Below are 22125 nucleotides of genomic sequence, written 5' to 3' on the forward strand. Positions count from 1 at the left end.
TTGCATAAAATAGAGTTGAATTAAGTTGGCGATGTTTCTAAATGGAACATGACGAATAGCTTAGACTTATTATATGCCAGAGTTGAATTATACTTGCATATAATAGAGTTGAACTAATCTAGGTTTGCAATGTCGGCATGGTTAAACTTAGAGTGGAGCTCAGAGTGCTTTTGTCGGATTAACGGAGAAACCAAGGTTGAACACTTCGGCTAGTCTTTGTTTGAATTTGACTTCGGCGAAAGACTATAAACGCATAATGTGAACTTAAGTGGAACTTAGGTTCACATTAGGGGGCAGGAAGCATGAATGATAAATAGAGTTAGGGACTTGTTGAAATTTTACAGAAAAATTTACAAGCTAAAATAGGCTTAACACTTGTTGAAATTTCAGAGAAATTTACAAGTTGAAGTTAGTCGAGGTAATTATGAAAAGTGTTTCTGGTGCACATCTTATCCGAGGTGACTAACCAGGTTGTCAAGCTTAGAAGGATGAAAGAAGACAGTAAGTGGAAGTGAAGAGGTAAGTATACTGAAACAAGCACTTGCAAAAATATTTCGAAATATTTTTAAGTGTTAGCTGAGGTATTCCAAGTGTTGGCCGACATAAATAGCCAAGGTTTATAACCGAGGTACCCCACCCCGAGGCGATTATACAATTAAGCTGTGCTTGGAAGAAATACAGAAAATATTCTAAGCATGCATAGAAGAAAAACAGTAAACAAACATGAAGAAAAACATTCAACACTTAGAAGGAAATATAAGACTTGTAGTCAGAAGATGGAACTTGTTCATAGACAAAAAGGTACTTCGGCCTGGCAAAAAGACAACTTGTTCGGGTACAAAAAAAGGCACATCGGCCAAAGTGAAACTTAAAAATTGTTTAAACAAAATAAAGGTACAACTGAAAGAAGAAAAGTTCAGAGTAAAAGAAAAGAAACTTCTAAGTGTTGGTGACATGGGCATCGATCTTAGATTGCTCAACCTCTGCTCTTGGCATTGTGTCGGCCTTGATTGACAATGTGGTTTCCTTCTCCGCCGCTATCTCGGCGTCAATTTCCAGAAGTGCCTGGTCTAAGCTTTTCTCGACTAAAAGGACCTTGGCTTCAAAAGTTGTTTGTTTGGGAGAGGCACCCTTGGAAACCAAGTCATTTTCCTCATCATGAGTCAAGTTCAGGATTTGCTTGTTCAGAGTTGGGGACTTGGCCTCAATAGCAGTTTCGTTTTTATCAGCATCATCAGCTTCGGGGTCCTCGTCCTCGGCTTTGTTTTCGGAATCCTTGAGAGTTGGAGGGAATGACAATTTAAGTTGATTGGTATCACGGAGAGGAGAGTTCGCAGGGACAGACAGTTTGTCTAGGGCCGCAGTCCAACCAAGGAGAAAGCCTTGGTTACAAGCTTGGGTAACCTGGGCTTTGTATGCATCATGGACGGCAGTCTGCCCCTCTGAGAATGCCTTCTCATCGGCAGCTTTGATTTCGGCCTCCTTAGTGGCCAAGGCTTCTTGGAGCTCTTCCTGGGCTTCGGTGGTTTTAGTTTCAGCCTCCTTGACCTCAGCTTTGAGAACCTCGGCCACAGCCTCCGCCGCTTCGGCCCTCTCATCGGCTTGGTCTTGCACACTTTTTGCAGCCGTGGCTTGATCCAGTAGAATTTTCATTTTAGCCTCAACGTTGTTCGAAGAGGCAAGAAAGCCAGCAGCGTCTCAGGTTTTCTTTGTTAACTCCTTCTTCATCTCCTCGGCTTTCACCGTAAAGGAATGGGCATGCTAGATCGCCTAGAAGAAAAGGAATGAACAAGTTAGTAAAATTTTTGCAGTATAGGAACTTGAAGTAAAAAGCCAAAAGTTTCAAGTATTGGAAACTTACCAAGACGGAATGTTGCATTATCAAAGCAAAATTTTCGTATTCAGAGATCTTGGCCATGCGATTTAGATTAATAGGCAAAAGAACGGCGGTAGAAAGAGCGATGTCGACTTCGATATTGTCAATGGTATTGTCGCCGACCCTAATTGGTTGGTCCCCAACAGCAATGGTAGGAGCCCAGGGTTCATTGGCCCGGAAAGCACTTGGGCTGGCTGCGGCTTTAGACCTCGGTTTCTTTAACCGAGCGGTATCAGATGGCTCAGCCTCGATAGGCCTCTTCTCGGCGGCAGAAGGATTTTTCTCGACCTTGGCCAGTTTGGAGATCGACACGGTGTCTTTGGTGTCCACCTGGGTAACTGGGGCCTTTGCCTTAGCCCTTTTTACCTTTTTTAGTTTTACTTGGGTTGGGACTCTGATGGAGAGGATTAAACTATCACCACTCTTGGCAGGTCGACCAGGAGGTCCTCCACAATAACTTTGTTGCGGCCCATTTCCTTGGCGATTGCAGTGACGGTGATTTTGGAGCCAAAATGAATTGCTGGCAGGGTGATTGGTGGGTTTGCTGAGTCAAATGCCGATTCTTCAGAATCTCGTTGTCTGCGACTTCGGGTTCTGCCGGCAGGGATGTTTCATGGAGCTCGACGTCGGCGTTGGCGTTGTGATATCAGGATGAGTTGGGGGGCAGATATTGATGGCAACTCAACTAAATCAGAAAATGAAGGCTAATCAGCTCTTGGTGAAGAAGTAATTGGAGAGGTTGAGGCAAACGGTGGAGTTTGACTTCTTCGAGGGACGTCGGGCAATGCCGACTTGTATGTTGGAATGTAATTGAGTAGTAGATGAGCTTTGCACTAGTCAATAGGTAGGCCAAACTGCTTTTTCAAGTCCTTGCTGGGGAAAAAAGTTTGTCGGAAGTCCTTTGCTGGCTGGAGAAGAGCTGCAAAAGAGAATAAGAAGAAAAAAACATTTAGAAAGAGATATATGAGTTGACAAGTCCTAACATAAATAGGATTAAAAGGATGACTCAGTCCTTACCATTACCCTCTTTAAACACCAATCGGCGCAGATGGAAGAGATGAAGATTATCATCAAGATCAAACTCCCAGTTGCCCGAGACGATGAGATAATCATCTTAAGCACCCTTGTTGGAGTCTGGGAGGTCGGCTATGATTTTGTATGTAATGGATCTAGGTTTCAGGTAGTAAATATAGCATTTTTCAGACTTTAGGCCCCACATGGTATACCAATACTGAATGTTGGCTAATGTTATCCTAGCGTCTTCTCGGCGGGATAGAGCAATTATACCATTGATAACCCTGTAGGAATTGATGGCTAGCTGCATAGGATTGAGTTTATAGTAGTGAAGGCCTTCCCTAAAGAGAATGTCTAAGGGAAGCCGAAGTTCGCATTCTATGAAGGCCACAACGGAGAAGGGCATGGAGTCTTCATCTAGCATAATAGAGTCCTTCTCCCCAGCTAACCTAATCTGGACGTCGGCAGGGATAGAAAACTCTCTCCTAAAGTACTCGAGTTTTTTTAGGGTGTCTACTCTCCACTTGAACATTCCCATTATGTCGGCAAGAAGGGTTTGGCCAACAGAGTGATGGATATAGGTTTGAATACCTCGGCTAAAATCTAAACTAGCACTGGGACTAGGGTTTTTTCAGATCTAAGGGGAGTGTGTTTCAGTTTCTCCTAAGTATTTGGTTTCTAGGCAAAACCCAAATTTAAGTCTACACAGAAACAAGAATTGAGGGAAAAATCTAAAAATACAACAAGAAAAGTAAAAAAATGAGCAAGATTCAGAGTCAAGAAACATCAAAGGCAAAAAAAATTCAAGAATTGAACAAAGCAAAAATGTAGAAAGAAATACAGATATAGCAAGAGCAGTGCCAGACATTCAAAGTGACTAGTACAATGTGTTAATGGCATACTTAGTCATACAGGTGGTAGTCCAAGAACATGAAAAATTACAAACGCAGTGTGAGTGTATGAAAGCAATGTGCACAAATCACAAGCAAATGCAGTGATGAAAGTTCGAGGAACAAGACAGATTCGAGAACAGAAAATGTCTCATACTAAACAAAGTACAACTACGAAAACAGATGTAACTTCCATAGCAACATATACGGAGTGGAATATATGGCAAAACTCAAAAAGAAGAAACTGAGGACTTACCAAGTAAAACCGACAGAAAAGACGCTAGAATGAGTCTCGCCGAAGTCAAATGACGTGAATAATTGGAACCAAACGATGAATTGATCGTCGGAGGAGATGATTGGAGCAGTTGCAGGAGCTTGAAAGCACAAAAATTGAGGTTTGGGAGGGAAACGTTAGAAAGAGAAAATTTGAAGACAAATTGAATTCTCAAAAGTGAAGAGACGGAGAGAGAGTAAGAGTTTTGTCAAAAATTTGAAAGGGCGGCAAACCATAATGGAATGCCTAGGACAATGTGCCTGTTAGGCGACGTGGGCAGATTGACGTGACTTAGTGATGTGTGAACGATACGATCCAGTAGGGGCGTGACACGTGGAGGAAACGGTTGAGAAAACTGTACGTGACAGCTTATGTGCAAATAAAACTCTTAGAGTACTTGATTTAATGAGACAACAACCTTGGCTAGAGAAACGATCTTGGTTAAATTACTCAAAGAATTGGGTTTTTTGGTTCTTGGTCATTGATAAGAGATGGATAGTTGAGTCCTGCGTATTTGAAACCATCGAGTCATGATCTCGGTCGAAGAAAACAATGAATTTCAGCTGACATAAATATAAATAAGCAATGCAGGTTCTATCACCTCAGGTTGCCGAGGTAATAGAACCTAGGGGGCAGTTGTGGTGACATATTTTGTGAGTGACAGCACGTGGCCAAGGTAACGCCGGAGTGTTAGCCGAGGTGCCACGTGGCCTGGTCCTAACGCTGTGGTGATCTCAACTAGGCCGAGGTTATCTATAGAGATATTGGAATCCGAGATGAGCGGATAAGGGACAAGAGTCCTAAAAAGAGAAAATTTGAAGGCAAATTGAATTCTCAAAAATGAAAAGAGAGAGAGAGAGAGAGAGAGTAACAATTTTGTCAAAAATTTGAAAGGGCGGCAAACCATAATGGAATGCCTAGGACGACGTGTCTGTCAGGCGGTGTGGGTAGATTGACGTGACTTAGTGACGTGTGAATGGTACGAGCCAGTAGAGGCGTGACACGTGGGGGAAACGGTTGAGAAAACTGTGAATGACAGCTCATGTGCAAATAAAACTCTTAGAGTTCTTGATTTAATAAGACAACAACCTCGGCTAGAGAAACGATCTTGGTTAAGGAACTCAAAGAACTGGGTTTTTTGGTTCTTGGTCATTGATAAGAGATGGACAGTTGAGTCTTGGGTATTTGAAACCAACGAGTCATGATTTTGGTCGAAGGGAAGAATGAATTTCAGCAAACATAAATATAAATAAACAATGTAGGTTCCATCACCTTAGGTTGCCTAGGTAATAGAACCTATGGGACAGTTATGGGAAGATATTTTGTGAGTGATAGCATGTGGCCAAGGTGACACCGGAGTGTCAGCCGAGATGCCACGTGGCCTGGTCTTGACGCCGAGGTGATCTCAGCTAGGCCAATGTTATCTGCGGAGATATCAAAATCCTAGATGAGTGGATAAGGGACAAGAGTCCTAGAACAGGGGAGGATCTCAGTCTGGATAAAGATAAAACTCTTGGGGAGTTTATCCCTATCTATCTGAGAGTCTAAGATGAGCATTGAGTCTGAGTCCATTGAAGTTAGGCTTCTACAGGGATCAGGTCAGTGCTGGCTATAAAAGCAGGGCACTTCCATGGGTCTGAGGTATGTATGATATACTAAGAGTAATAAGCTTTCTCTTGTGAGTTTAAGCACAATTTGCTATCTTTGAGAGATATTGATTACTGACTTGATCGTCAGAGTGTCCCCGGGTGAACGAACCACCGCTAGATTCTTATCTTTTTGTGACAAGTTGTTCGAGCTTAATCTATTCTGCTGGTGCTCTCCAACTGAGTTTCCCATTTGGTTGTGTGGTCAGAAATCAACACCCACAATACCTATGAGACCCATCCTCTAATTCTTTTGAATAGTGTGTGCACTGTAGTGTTTCGCATTACTTTTACTTATTTATGCGTATAATCTTCGAACCATTTTGTTTCATTGTAATCAACATCTATTTATCATTTAGAAATTTTTTCTAACGAACATTTCAAAAATCAAGAAATCAAATCATATCTTCCTCAGACAGTTTTTCATCTTTAATGACCACTTTGAATCATAATTAGAACCACATCTCTCATAACCATGTCCAGTTTGATTCTTAACCAAAAACACTTTTCTCTTAAACATGATTACTCTGGAGGTCTGTTTGTTTTGAGAAATGAAAATGTTTTGAAAGATAAAGATGGAATTAGATGAATAGTAAAGAGTTTCACAAATGTTTGTTTAAAAAAATTATCATAAGATTATGAAACCATTAAGAATGGACTAACAATCCGATCAAAAAAAATATATAGTATCGAAAACTAATCCTATGAAATTAGAGGTAGAAAGATTATTTTGACTTTTATTTTACAAAAATAACAAACGAAAATTATGAACATGTGAAACAATTAAAAAGTAAATACAATATACAAAGGATGAACGGATTGAGATCCTCTTCATTATATGATTGTAATAAAAGATCTCCATTATATTATTTAAGGATTATGAAATAATCATAAAAAATTATCAATATTTTAAATTTAGAAAGAATCATTACAAGCACTTGGTCTTGTTTTGAAAAAATGATTAAAAGTTGACTTTTTTGTTATTTTTTTTATATTTTTGGAAAGAAAATGTAAACAATGTGTGAGATGATGTGATCCAAAATAAGATAAAAGTTAAAAGATGACTTTTAACCATCTTTTCAAAATAGCTCTTAGATATTACAATGAAAATCTTCTATTATAACTTTAAAATGAAGAAAATCATAATCCATAATGAACTTACACCATCCATAGAAATAATTTGTATAATGCATACATAAAACTTATACTAGCATGAAAGTAAAAATATTTTTACATTGAATGCAATTTTCCCACATAACGAAGCCCTTTTAAATAACAAAGGTCGGTCATGACGCACGCAATGACCCTCCCTCCCCAAAATACTAATAGAAAAATATGGCATCGGAAATTCTACGACGGCTTTGAACGGCCATGCCATCTATAAATAACCTCCTCTCTTTGGCATAAAAACAAACACCTTAAACACACCTTCCTTCTCTTTTCTTCATTCAATCTTTGATCTTCTTCATCATCAATGGCGGACCAACTCATTCTCTTGGGCACCTGGATTAGCCCTTACTCAACGAGGGTGAAAATTGCCTTGGCTGAGAAAGGGGTAGATTATGAATTCAGGGAAGAGGACCTCAGCAACAAGAGTCCACTGCTCTTGAAGACGAACCCTGTCAACAAGCAAATCCCAGTGTTGATCCACAACGGCAAACCGGTGTGCGAGTCACTCATCATTGTTCAGTACATCGATCAAGTCTGGAATCACAAATCTCCATTGTTGCCTTCTGATCCTCACCAGCTAGCTCAAGCCAGGTTCTGGGCTGATTATGTTGACAAGAAGGTGAGCCCTAACTCTTCCATCTCTGTCTTAGACCGTACATGAAAATGATTTGCAGACGAAAATTTTATTTTTAAAAAAAAAAAAAAAAAAAAAAACTCACCCGGATGACAGAGGAGCTAAAGAGTCACACTCATTCAAATATACCTTAAGGCCTTGTTTGGTTAACATGATTAATAGTGAGATGATCATTTATATTACATGATCTTCTATTTCCAAATTTCTATGTACACTTGTTCTAAAACACTCAAGAGTCGTTGGATAATACTTTGAGATTCTCATGGTTCGAAATTCTCATATGAACCTACCACAACGAGTATTTTGGGATAGGGAATCATTAAATATCATGCCTTGTGACCAACATTTACATAATATATGTTCTACAGGTGCTTAGTGCTTCGAGGCAGCTAATGTTTTCAACAGGTGAAACCCAAGAAACAGCGAAGAATGACTTCATAGGGTGCTTAAAGGTGTTGGAAGGAGAACTTGGAGACAAGCCTTACTTCGGAGGAGAGACCTTTGGCATTGTGGATGTGGCATTGATTCCATCCTATAGCTTTTTCTTTGCATATGAGCAGTTTGGCAACTGCAGCATTGTGGCAGAGTGCCCTGCATTTGTTGCTTGGGTTCATCGGTGTATGGAAAAGGAGAGTGTGTCGAAGCATCTTCCTGACCAGCACAAGATCTATGACTACATCTCGGAGCGCAAAAAGAAGCTTGAGTCTAAGTAGAATCTCTACAAGAATGTTTGATTGGAGTGTTATATGACATACAGTTTCATAGTTCTCTTTTGGAATCGCCTTTTGTTTTCGTCTTTTTATTTTTACCTTTCAATCTCTAGATGTTGTGTTTGTTGAAGGGGAATGTTTTGTTTTTGTTATAATTGAAATAAAGAAGAGAACTTTTTTTTTTTTTTTTGGTTTCAATTGAAAGAGGTCTGATTTGATGAATATTAATAATATGATTTGCAGAACTTCCATTTCATTGAAGCATACTAGAAGATCTTGTTCAGTGTCCGAAGTTGAACAAGATTAAATTGCTATAAGTAATGCAGAGATTCAATTTTTTTGCATTGCTCTCATAAATGGGTAATTCTTTTAAGGAAAATTCTATAATATGCATCACAAATAGGGAGTGGTTATCCTAGGCCTGCAAACAAATCGAGTTGAACAGTTCGAGCTTGAGCTCAAGCTCGATTTTTTAGCTCGTTTATTAATTGAGTTGAATTAATTGAGTTGTTCAGCTCGATTCATTAGACTTGTAGACTATCATTTGTCAAATTTAATGTAATTATTATCATATTTGTAATTAATCTCTTATCAATTGATAAATAAAATTATGAAAAAAATGAAACTTTCAAAGTGAAGTATGAATATGTGTATAATCTTCAAATCTTTTTTGTTTTTTTTGAATGCTATGTTTGGTTGAAATTCTCAATCCCTCCAAAAAAAAATAAAAAAATCACCCACATCCTCTTCCTCCTCCTCATCATCATCTTCATCTCATCACTATCATCAATAGCCTCTATAATTCCATCATTACACCAATCCAAATAAAACCAAACTCACATCCTCTCTCTCCAAGGAAATTCCTATGACTTTACCAAAGACATTACTCCTCACAATCCCAACACTCATTTCTCAAACTTTCACAGAAAATCATGAGAGAGAGAGAGAGAGAGAGAGTGTGTGTGTGTGTTTTCATCGTTTCCTTAAACCTGAGTATCCATCTTCTCTTTCGATGGTGTGGAGAGTTTAATGTTACCGTCGAAAGTTATAGCACATGAAATATGTATATACGGTATATATTGTGGGTTTCTTTGATAAAATATCTATAAGGGTACAATAGTCCACAAAAACCTCCAATATAAGAAAAATGATCTAGCGGAACATAAGTTCAAATAATAAAACTTACTGCAATGTAAAAATATCTTATGGACTTATTAGGATACAAGTCCATCAAAGGGATTTTCCACTGAATCTCTCTACAATATTCAAATAGAATGAATATTCAATTCAATAATTCAAATCTATTATAAAAACAAATTTATTGAGTAATTTATTTTCATTTATTATGGGTTTTCATTGCAGTATTGTTAGGCTTCTATAATTTGTCAAATTTAATGTAATTATTATCATATTTATAATTAATATGATAAAAATAAAATAAAACAGTTATAAAAAAAAGAGAAAAAGAGTAAGGCTTTCAAAGTGAAGTGTGATTATTATTAGGAAATTTTCATATATACCCCTTTAAAATGGGTGTACTATATGTATCCGCAGTTATGCAATTTTTTTCTTTAATTGTGATCATTTTTTTTTAATTATGACATTATTTTAGTTATGATTCATGAGTTCTTTAGTTATGTCTTATGTTGTGTTTAGTTATGATATTTTTTAGTTATGACTCAGAAAATTAATCACTATGTTTGGTTTTGATTTTCAAAAAATTTTACTTTTTTTGTTTTTCGTATATTTTTTTCACTGAATTTTTTTAATATTTTAAGATTTTTTTTTTAACTTTTAGACATATCTAACGTAAATATATTTAAAAAGTATAATATTTGTAAAAAAAAAAATCTTTAAAAAATTCCCTCAATACAAAAAATACAAAAATTCAGTACATTTTTTGTGTATTTATTAATTTAAAAAAATATTTTTTCACAAATATTTTACTTTTTAGATACATCTAAGTAAGATATATCTATAAAAAAAAAATTGCTTAAAATTTTAAAAATATTCACTAAAAATAAAAAAATAAAAAAAAACTTAATTTTTAGAAAATTGAATTCAGAAAATTAAAACCAAATACATTGAATATTATGCCATTTTTCTTTTTGGCCATGTTTGATTCATAACACTAATAGTGAAGGTGTTAATAATCCCATTAAATTAATGTGGTATTCACTATCCAATTAGATTAGTAGGATAAATTATCTCCTTGTCTATTATTTGATTTGCATTGGATAATAAAATATATGAATGTAGGATTACAACTACATTTATTTTCTTTTCCAATCTTACTCTCCATCAATATTTCTTTACAATCTTTACTTTATCAAAATTTCTTCATAAACGTGGTTTTGAAAAAAAATTATAAATAAATAAAAGTAAAATAAAAATACAAAATACAAAGGTCATGTTTGGTTTGTTTTTTATTTTTTATTTTTAAATATCAACTAATTTGATAAAATTAATATCAAAAAATATTTTAAAATTTTGAAAATTATTTTTAGTCTTCTAAAATATAAAATTATATAAAAATAATAAGTGTTTTAATTTTTAATCAAGTGTAAAAGAATCTTTTTATTTTATTTTCCAGCTCAAGATATATAATCTCACCTCTACCCTATACTAATAATCTTACAAATTTATTGGATTAATTATCCATTGGATTAATAATCATGAAACAAAATTTCAAAACAAACATAGGATTATTGGACTCACGGATTAATAATCTAATCCCATGTCATAATCCTGTCAATCAAACATGCCTTTTAGTTATAAGGTGCATATGGTTCATATCATTTGAAGGAGATTTGGGGTGACGCTATCCCACTTCGTGAGGTTTGTTTCAATTATATTTTGATGATCTGAACCGTCATATTATAAGATTCGTAGAGTATATATCTCATGTAAAAAAAGAAATTAATCGAACAAATGTAACCCCATGATCAAGCCGAATAATAATTATAAGAATTTATCAAAATCATGCTAACTATTTATTTTTCTTAAACATAAACACGATCTTATTGTAAATTATAAATATCTAATTAATTTAAATACTTTTATAAATAATTTACTTAACAAATTTTACATTTACAAACTATTTAAATCATTAAAATAAATTCGAAAGGCTCACTAACATGATACTATACCTATGAGACAGAACACCATCCTCTAATTCTTTTGAAGTGTGTGCACTGTAGTGTTTCGCATTACTTTTACTTATTATTCAAACCATTTGTCTCATTGTAATCAATATCTATTTATTATTTAGAAATTTTTTTTAACGACATTTCAAATATCAAGAAATCAAATCATATCTTTCTCTGACAGTATTTCTGACAGTTTTTCATCTTTAATGACCACTTTGAAACCACATCTCCCATTAGAGCATCTTCAATCCTGAACTTTTTTTTTCATCAAATTTGATGAAAAAATGATGTTTTTCTCAATTTGATACCACTGGCTCCAACGCTTCACTTTTTATCAAATCTGCTCTGCAGACAACCGGTTGGTCGACCAGTAAGAGGAAATTTTTTTTTTTGAACTGTTTGAACCAATTTTTTTGAACTGTTTGAACCGTTTAGTGGTCGACCGATTGGTCGACCGGTAAGGCGAAAAAAATATATATAAATATATATATATATATTTTTTAACTGTTTGAACCTTTTTTTTGGAACTATTTAAACTATTTGGTGGTCGACTGGTTGGTCAACCGACCGATCGACTGGCTGGTCTCCCCAACGGTCATGCACAGTGTTTTGGTGAAATGTGGAGTCTGTCCTCATTTTGGTGAAACGTTTGGTGAAATCTCGATTTGATATCAATTTAGTGAAACCGTTGGAGTATGAAAAAGTGTTTTTTTACCAAATTTTAAATTTGATGTCAGGTTTGGTTCAGGATTGGAAATGGTCTAACCAAGTCCTGTTTGATTCTTAACCAAAATCACTTTTCTCTTAAACATGATTACTCTGGAGGTCTGTTTGTTTTGAGAAATAAAAATGTTTTGAAAGATAAAGGATGGAATTAGATGAATAGTGAAGAGCTTCACAAATATTTGTTTAAAAAAATTATCATAGGATTATGAAACCCTTCAAAAGAATGGACTAACAATCCCATAAAAAAATATATAGTATTGAAATCTAATCCTATGAAATGAGAGGGAGAAAGATTATTAGACTTTTATTTTACAAAAATAACAAACGAAAATTATGAATATGTAAAACATTTAAAAAGTAAATACAATATACAGAGGATGAACGGATTGAAATCCTCTCCATTGTATGATTATAATGAAAGATCTCTATTATATTATTTAAGGATTATGAAGTAATTATAAAAAATTATTAATATTTTAAATTTAGAAAGAATTAAAAATGATTAAAAATTAATATTTTGACTTTCTTGATATTTTTTGAAAAAGCGTGTAAACAATATGTGAGATGATGTGATTCAAAATAGGATAAAAATTGAAAGATGATTTTTAACCATCTTTTTAAAATAACTCTTAGATAATACAACGAAAATCTTCTGTTATAATTTTAAAATGAAGAAAATCATAATCCATAATGAACTTACACCATACATAGAAATAATTTGTATCATGCATACATAAAACTTATACTAGCATGAAAATAAAAATATTTTTACATTAAGGTCTTGTTTGACGAGTGACTTTTTTAGTTAAAAAATCATTAAATAAATTAAAAAGTCAACAATTCATACCAAAAAGTTAAAAATTCTCTTTTCCCTCTACTTTTTGCATATCTTTTCGTAAAAAATTAAAAATTATCACAAATATATTAATTTTTTTTATATTATATTTTAACCAAAAAACTAAAAAATTACTAAAAAGATATATTTCTAAACGAGGCCTAAATGTAATTTTCCCATAAAACGAAGCCCTTTTAAATAACAAAGTCTCTAAAAAGAAGGCTGCCGTGGAACAGGGTCCCCAAGTCGAGGTCGGTCATGACGCACGAAATGACCTCCACCCTTCCCAAAATACTAATAGAAAAATATGGCATCGGAAATTCTACGACGACTTTGAAGTGCAAGGATTTCCTGATTTTTCTATTTAAATTTTTATTTGACGGGTTATTGGGTTAATTTTTAAATTTAATTTTAATAATTTAAACCGTTCACATTTTAAAATTTATCATATATGTCATACTTGTAAAAAATCAAATCGATCGGATATCAAAAACCATATGAATTATAAAAGTTTTATTAAACAATAAAATTATTTATCAAATTTTTTTTAGTAAACGGTTTTTAATTCTTTCAATATTCGATTAGTTTGATTTTTTACAGATATGATGTACAAAATAAATTCTAAAATATAAACGATCCGAATCATTAAAATTGGGCCCAAAAGTGGACTCAATAGTCCATCAAGTAGGGAGTCAAGAAGGTCAAGGAGGGAATCCTTGCTCGACTTTGAACGGCCATGCCATCTATAAATAACCTCCTCTCTTTGGCATAAAAACAAACACCTTAAACACACCTTCCTTCTCTCTTCTTCATTCAATCTTTGATCTTCTTCATCATCAATGGCGGACCAACTCATTCTCTTGGGCACCTGTACTAGCCCTTACTCAACGAGGGTGAAAATTGCCTTGGCTGAGAAAGGGGTAGATTATGAATTCAGGGAAGAGGACCTCAGCAACAAGAGTCCACTGCTCTTGAAGACGAACCCTGTCAACAAGCAAATCCCAGTGTTGATCCACAACGGCAAACCGGTGTGCGAGTCACTCATCATTGTTCAGTACATCGATCAAGTCTGGAATCACAAATCTCCATTGTTGCCTTCTGATCCTCACCAGCTAGCTCAAGCCAGGTTCTGGGCTGATTATGTTGACAAGAAGGTGAGCCCTAACTCTTCCATCTCTGTCTTAGACTGTACATGAAAATGATTTGCAGACAAAAAATTTATTTTTATACACAAAAAAAAAAAAACTCACCAAGACGACAGAGGAGCTAAAGAGTCGCACTCATTCAAATATACATTAAGGCCTTGGTTGATTAACATGATTAATAGCGAGATGATCATTTATTATTAGATGATCTTCTATTTCCAAATTTCTATGCACACTTGTTCTAAAACACTCACAGTCGTTGGATAATACTTTGAGGATATGTTTGATTGGGTGGATTAAAGCATCGGATTGGGATCATTTATTATTACATGATCTTCTACTTTGAGATTCTCATGGTTCGAAATTCTCATATGAACCTACCACAGCGAGTGTTTTGGGATAGGGAATCATTAAATATCATGCCTTGTGACCAACATTTACATAATATATGTTCTACAGCTGTCTAGTGCTGCGAGGCAGGTAATGTCTTCCACAAGTGAAACCCAAGAAACAGCGAAGAATGACTTCATAGGGTGCTTAAAGGTGTTGGAAGGAGAACTTGGAGACAAGCCTTACTTCGGAGGAGAGACGTTTGGCATTGTGGATGTGGCATTGATTCCAAAGTATAGCTTTTTCTTTGCATATGAGCAGTTTTGCAACTGCAGCATTGTGGCAGAGTGCCCTGCACTTCTTACTTGGGTTCATCGGTGTATGGAAAAGGAGAGTGTGTCTAAGAATCTTCCTGACCAGCACAAGGTCTATGACAAAATCTCGGAGCGCAAAAAGAAGCTTCAGTCTAAGTAAAATCTCTACAAGAATGTTTGATTGGAGTGTTATATGACATACAGTTTCACAGTTCTGTTTTGGAATCTCCTTTTGTTTTTGTCTTTTTATTTTTACCTTTCAATCTCTAGATGTTGTGTTTGTTTAAGGGGAATGTTTTGTTTTTGTTATAATTGAAATAAAGAAGAGAACTTTTTTATTTTTTTGGTTTCAATTGAAAGAGGTCTGATTTGATGAATATGATTCGCACAACTTCCATTTGATTGAAGCATACTAGAAGATCTTGTTTAGTGTTTGAAGAAGTTGAACAAGATTAAATTGCTGTAAGTAATGCAGAGATTCAAATTTTTTGCATTGCTCTCATAAATGGGTAATTCTTTTAGGCCATGTTTGTTATCCCCCATCAGTGGGGGGATTGGACTGGTAGTGAGGTTGGAACTTTGAAAGCATGTTTGTTATTGCACATCAGTGGTGGGATTATTTATCCAGCCAGATTAGTAATCCCATTGCACAACAGGATTATCAAAGCTGGTGAGACTATGAGATTAGCAAAATAGTGAAGGGATTGGAAAAATAAGGGTATTCATTTTTTTTTTTTTTTTTTTTTTTTTTACCCAAGTGCAGCCTATTATTTGTAAAAAAAATTTATATTTGTTTTAGAATTTTTTTTAATATAGAAATATATATATTTTTATCTTATATAAAAATAATTTAGCAATCCCATCACTAACTATCTCTCCCACTATCATCAAAACAAACGCATTTTTACTTAATCCCCTCACTAACAATCCTCACATTAACAATCTCTTCACTAACTATCCCCTCACTAATAATCCAACCTAATTCGCCAAACAAACGTGGCCTTAAGGAAAATTCTATAATATGCATCACAAATAGAGAGTGGTTAACCTAGGCCTGCAAACAAATCGAGTAGAACAGCTCGAATTTGAGCTCGATTTTTTAGCTCGTTTATGAATCGAGTTGAATTAATCGAGCCATTCAGCTTGGTTCATTAGACTTGCAGATTATCATTTGTAAAATTTAATGTAATTATTATCATATTTGTAATTAATCTCCTCTCAATTGATAAATAAAATTATGAAAAAAATAAAACTTTCAAAGTGAAGTGTGAATATGTGTATAATCTTCAAACCTTTTTTTTTTTTTTTCTCTCTCATTGTTATCAATATCCAATAATCATTTAGAATATAAAAAATAATAATTTGGTGTCCATCAAACAAATTTGATTGGATCCAAACATATTAATTAAGTTCTAAGCATATATTTATATATATATATATATATATATATTAATTAGGAAATAAAATAATTTATGTAACTTTGAAGAGTATGAACACATGGCGCTCCAAAAAAACTCAATAATTTTTTCTTGATGTTGCCAAAGTAATGTACATAACTTTGTCTCCATAAATAAATTAATTAATTAGGGAATAATAAACATTCAATTAATTAATTAGGAGATTATAAACATTAGTCATTGATTCTATTAACCTAATACAAAGCCAATGATAAAATTAAAACATATGATCATGATAATATTATTATTTAAAAAATTATGTCTGAACTTTTTTTAAAAAACCATACGCACTAAAGCATGAATGGTGAAATATCATTATTAATGTAGGAGATTTTTATATTAAACTAATTGTAAGACCATTTTCATACTAAGCTATATAAAAAAAACATGTCAAAATAAAGGAGGGCTAGAAAAATGTCCATTGATTATGCATTATATTATATACAGACATTTCAAAAAAAAAAAAAAAAATCTCTCCCTCTCACTTTTTTGGGTAAGTTAAAAATTTGGGTAAGTAGCTCTCCCTCTCACTGTCTCCTATATTCACCCTGATGTTGTGGCACTGAAATTTTATTTTATCTCACAAATTATTTTTGAAATGTCAATTAGACTTTTAAATTTTATTTTATTCAAAGGTTTAATTGATATTTTGGAAATAATTTTTTGGGGTAAAATGAAACTTCAAATGAAGTTTAGGTGCCCTATTAACAATTTCTATTTGATTATAAACAACAATTGATGGTAAGACAAAATTAATATAAAATCGAATAGTTTAGATATAAAATTAATTTTCTTAAAAGAATATGTGTTGAATTGATTTTTGTGTAATAATTTAACAATAATGTTTCATAGCTTGAAACATTGGTGGCCCGAATAGCTCGACTACCAAAACGGCGTCGTTTTGGTGGTTTTTTTTTCTTTTTTTTATTGTTTTGTCCCTGAACAGACGAAAGGAGACAGAAGGAGGAGGAAGACAGAAGAAGAGAAGGAGAAAACAAAGAGACAAGACAGAGGAGCAGGTGAAGACAGATTTTTTATTTGGGTTTGATTTGGCTCTCTCTCTCTCTCTTCTTCACTCCAAAAGCCTCCTTCTTCTCCGACACCCACAATCCGGATCACCGTCGGTGTCCACGACGAGCTCCTTCTCTTCCTCCTCTGTTTTGGGTTTGATTGATTTTGTTTGATTTGGTTTGTGGCTGATTGGTTTTGATTTTTGATTTTTGGGTTTGACTATTTGGGCTTGAATTCTTTTCCCAGATTTTTGGGTTTGATTTGTTAGCTTTCCCAGATTTGGGTTTGAGAAATTGAACACAAAACAAAAGTAACAAAGATTGATGAAGAAATGGAGATGACTAGTTACCAAAAACATTAGAAATGAGAAGGATTGCAAGCTTGAAATCTTGGGGACCAGTGACATAGGTCTTATGTCCTCCAATCTCTTGGAGATTCCCTGATCCACATATTGAGCTCAAGCTTGGTGGGTTCTCAAAGCACTGTGACGTTGCCATTTCCAACTCTACACAACCCACAACACCACCACTTGAATACAACATATATATATATATATAGGCATATCTGCAGAAAATTTGGACAACGGGAAGAGGGCATTGGTGGAGAAAGACAATGAAGATTTGTAGAAGAAGGAGAAGAAACAGAAGAAGGAGAGAAAGGAAGAGAGAGGTTGACAAATGAAAAGTCGGATCACTTGAGCCACCAAAAATCGAGCTACGAAACATTATTGATAATTTAATAGGTAAAATGATATTTTCTCTTCATTTTTCTCATAACAATGACCATTTTCAATAACAGCTACTATCACTACTTTTGTTACAATTCATTATAATTCAGGTTTGTTTGGGATGTAAGTTGGCTTTTTAATTTTTTAGCTATTTTAATTTAGAGTTAAAATAAGTTTTTTGGTTTTTTTTTTAATACTTTTTGACGGGGAATGATGTGTCCATGTGTGAAATTACGAAAATGCCCACAGTGAAGACCCTTTTTTGCAACTTTTTTTTTGGTACTGTTGTCCCCTTTTTGCTAAATTTCCGTTTCTAACTAGGACGTTCTCCATTGATGGTTACTTGGATTAGGTGAACCCCCTGCAGAAAAATATCTGTGGGGATATATTTCTGAGTACCAACACGTGGCAAGGAGACGCCGATGTGTCAGCAGAGGTGCCACGTGTCCTGGTCATTATGCCGAGGTTATCTCGGCGTTGCCGAGGTTATCTTCGAAGATATCGGGATCCGAGATAAACGGATAAGGGACAAGAGTCCTAGAATGAAGAGGAGACTTAGTCAAGATGAGGATAAAGCTCTTAGGGAGTTTATCTTTATCTCTTGAAGAATCCAAAGTAAGTACTGAATTAGAGTCCATAGAAGTCAAGCTTCTAGTGGGACTAGGATTAAGTAAACTATAAAAGAGAGGCACCCCCGTGGGTCTAAGGTATGCAATTTATGCTTTGAGCAGTGAGTTTAGCACTTGATTATCTTTGAGAGATATACTGACTTGATCGTCGGAGTGCCCCCGGGTAGAAGAGCCACCGCCGGAGCCTTTTCTTTTTGTTATAGGTTAACTGAAACCATCTATTCTGCCGGTGTTCTCTAGCTGATTACTAAACGGGCAGTGTGGTTAGAAAATTACTCACACAATTTGACGCCGTCTGTGGGAACTTAGAAGAATAGATGGCCAGTAACGGACATAAGGAAAAGATTGGGGACGACGCTCCTGCTGGGAGTAGCAGACCAATCGACCTTGATATTGAAGGAGACAACCACAATGCAGAAACCCGTGACCAGGGCCATGGAGAGAACGACGTCGGCCAGGAGGGCGATACTTTGAAGAAGACAGACCAAAGCAAGTACTATAACGAAGATAACCTCCAGGTATGGAGGGATAGGTGCCTGCGGAAGGATGAAGAAGTAAAAGAATTGGCAAACAAGTTGGCAGACCTACAGTCGGTTGTCAACTTCATGATGCAAAACAATGACATGTAGCCACCATACCCGCTGCACGACACGCCGATTCCAGCAACTAATACCCAGAAGGGAGGAAGGAAAACAATCCCCGAAGCCCCTCAGCACACCAGGAGCGGAAGGCACTCTCACCGACCTTCCAGGGAAGTTGGACGAGAGGAGCCGAGACGAGAGGAGTCCCAAAGGACATATCACACAAAGGACCCAGAGCCCAAAGAACATCGGCATGTTCAAGGGCAGGCGCTCTGCTTTGACACAACCCATAGAGAAAGATCAAAACGAGCTCACCACGAGGCCGAAAGTAGTGTGCCGAAAAGATTGAAGTCCAAAGATAGCCGAGCTCTAGGAAGGAGTAAAGAAGACTTGAGAGATTACCTCAAGAGGAAGCAACAGAATGCTGAAGTCGATATAACTTTCCCGGTTATGCCGAAGACACCATTCTCGGTGGAACTGGACAAATTTGAAGCACAAAAGAGATTCAGTATGCCGAGGTTCCAAATATATGATGGTAAGTCAGATCCCAATTTTCACGTTGGACTATACCTGAATTCAATGGCATTATATAATGGGAACGAGCCGTTACTCTGCAAAGTATTCCTCTCATCCTTCGGGGAAATTGCATCAGATTGGTTCCATAAACTACCGAAGGGAAGTGTAAAGACTTGGGAAGGCCTGGCCGAGATGTTTGTGGCGAGGTTTGTGACGAACAAACTACAGCCCTTGAGGGTTGACGCATTGATGGCTTTAAAAATCACCAAGGATGAAGGCCTTAGGGCCTACGCAAAAAGGTACTACGAGGTGTTCAATCGAATACCTGAATGCAACCAAGAGGTGGCGGTCGTGTCTTTTAAGAACGGCCTGAAAGATGACTGCCCACTACGGAAGTCTTTGGTAAAGACATTTCCAAAAAGCATGGAAGAACTCATGGTGAGAATTGAGAAGTACGCCAGAGCCGGGGAGGATACGTCGAGAAACAAAGAGACAAAGTAGGAGAAAGGAAACGGCTCGCCGAAACGAAGCCGAAGTAACAATGGATCAATCAAACAAGAAACGGAATTGAGGGCTAAACAGGCAGTGACGACTGTGTTTCGAATCCCTGTCCACAAAGTCCTAGATCAAATACGAAACCAACCCTACTTCAGAGCACCGACAAGAACACCAGGGGAATTTATGGAAAGAAACGTCGGTAGGCGTTGTGCTTACCACAATGAAGAAGGGCACCGAACTCAGGATTGCAGAGCCCTAAAAGCACACTTAGAAGACTTGGTGAGGCAAGGCCATCTGAGGGACCTTGTCGATGAAGCCAGGACAAGGGAAGAACAGGCAAGATTGCCTCAAGCACCAGCAGTTCCGCCTCCCCCAGCACAGCAACCACAGGCAGGAGGACCACGGGTGGTTAATGTAATTCACTCAAAAGTGAACGAAAACGACATACGAGGGGAGACCCAGAAGGTAAAACACCTACAGCACGTAAACCAGGTCAGACATAAAAGACCTCGGCCTGAAGAATGCCAGGGACCAACGATAGCCTTTACTGAAGCCAACCTAGAGATGGTCCAGCATCCACATAATGATGCCTTGGTAGTATCCTTCCAGGTTGGGGAGTGCCAAGTGAAACGCATCCTGATTAATCAAAGCAACTCTTGCGACATCATGTATGTTAGATGTTACAAAGAGCTGGGCCTTCATCCTGATGACTTGGAGCAATCCAATGGCCCGATGGTCAGCTTCAATGGAACGCCGACGTGGCCACTAGGCGCAACAAGCTTGGAAGTACAAGCTGGCACTAAGAAGATCAAGACAGAATTCATGGTGATTGATACACCCTCCCCTTACAACATCATCTTGGGAAGGCCATGGTTGCATGCAATGGGGGCAGTTCCCTTAACATTGCATCAACTACTGAGATTCCCAACAGAGCATGGGATAGAGGAAGTTAGAGGCAATCAGCTACAGGCGAAGAATTGCTCCATGGCAGCAATGAAATCTACCTGCAGCGTGCGAGAGCCAAAGAAGACAGAAATTGAAGATGAGGACGTGGAAGTCCTAAAAGACGTCGGCAAAGAACCAGTCGAGAAGAGCGAAGAAGCGCTAAAGAAAATCCTCGTCCAGGATGGAGATGAAGAATGCTTCTTTCTTCTCGGCTCGGGCTTAGCCGAAGAAGAGGAAAAAGAGTTGGAGACTTTTTTAAGAGCAAATATTGAGGTGTTCGCTTGGACACCTTACGAAATGCCTGGCATTGACCCCGAGATCACTTGCCACAAACTGAATGTTGACAGATCGGCCAAACTTGTAATTCAGCGAGCCAGAAGACCGACGTTGATACAGGTCGAAGCAGTAGAAGAAGAAGTAGACAGACTTCTGGAGGCCAGGGCCATTAGAGAAGTACACTACCCAACATGGCTGTCCAATACAGTGGTGGTAAAGAAGAAGAACGGTAAATGGAGGGTCTGCGTAGACTTTACCAGCCTCAACAATGCCTGTCCCAAAGACAGCTTTCCCCTGCCCAAAATTGACCAGCTAGTAGATGCCACTTCAGGGCATGGAAGAATGAGTTTTCTAGACGCCTACAGGGGGTACCACCAGATCGCCATGTACCCCCAAGACAAAGAAAAAACCGCATTCATCACCCCAAAAGGCCTGTACTGTTACAGAGTAATGCCTTTCGGGTTGAAAAACGCAGGAGCAACTTACTAAAGGCTGGTAACCAAAATGTTCAAACACTTGATTAGCCGAACAGTAGAGGTCTACATCGATGACATGGTCGTGAAGACCAAGGAACCTAAGGGTCATCTTGCCGACCTAAAAGAAGTTTTTGATATACTCAAAACATACCGGCTCCGACTCAATGCATCGAAATGCGCGTTTGGAATTGGATCAGGTAAGTTTTTAGGATACCTGGTAACAAGAAAGGGCATTGAGGCTAGCCCAGATCAAATCAAAGCCATCTTAGAGTTGAAGAGCCCGATGTCGGCAAAAC

At 36.7% G+C, this 22125-nt stretch overlaps 2 protein-coding genes across 2 annotated transcripts; both read left to right on the plus strand.

The window, feature by feature from the left end:
* The first annotated feature begins 6970 nt into the window (after positions 1 to 6970).
* On the plus strand, positions 6971 to 8412 carry LOC114311825 (putative glutathione S-transferase). The gene is made up of 2 exons (XM_028258001.2): positions 6971 to 7489; positions 7873 to 8412. Exons 1-2 carry the CDS (start codon positions 7175 to 7177, stop codon positions 8215 to 8217), a joined length of 660 nt encoding a protein of 219 aa, XP_028113802.2. The 5' UTR covers positions 6971 to 7174; the 3' UTR covers positions 8218 to 8412.
* A 4893-nt stretch (positions 8413 to 13305) lies between these two features.
* Positions 13306 to 15050, plus strand: LOC114311824 (glutathione S-transferase U19). Its single transcript, XM_028257999.2, has 2 exons — positions 13306 to 14078; positions 14529 to 15050. The coding sequence occupies exons 1-2, from the start codon at positions 13764 to 13766 to the stop codon at positions 14871 to 14873; spliced, it is 660 nt and encodes a 219-aa protein (XP_028113800.2). The 5' UTR covers positions 13306 to 13763; the 3' UTR covers positions 14874 to 15050.
* Positions 15051 to 22125: the final 7075 nt, after the last annotated feature.

The sequence above is a fragment of the Camellia sinensis genome, chromosome 8 (genome assembly GCF_055761805.1).
Source record: "Camellia sinensis isolate YWXY chromosome 8, ASM5576180v1, whole genome shotgun sequence".
In the NCBI taxonomy this organism is placed as follows: domain Eukaryota; kingdom Viridiplantae; phylum Streptophyta; class Magnoliopsida; order Ericales; family Theaceae; genus Camellia; species Camellia sinensis.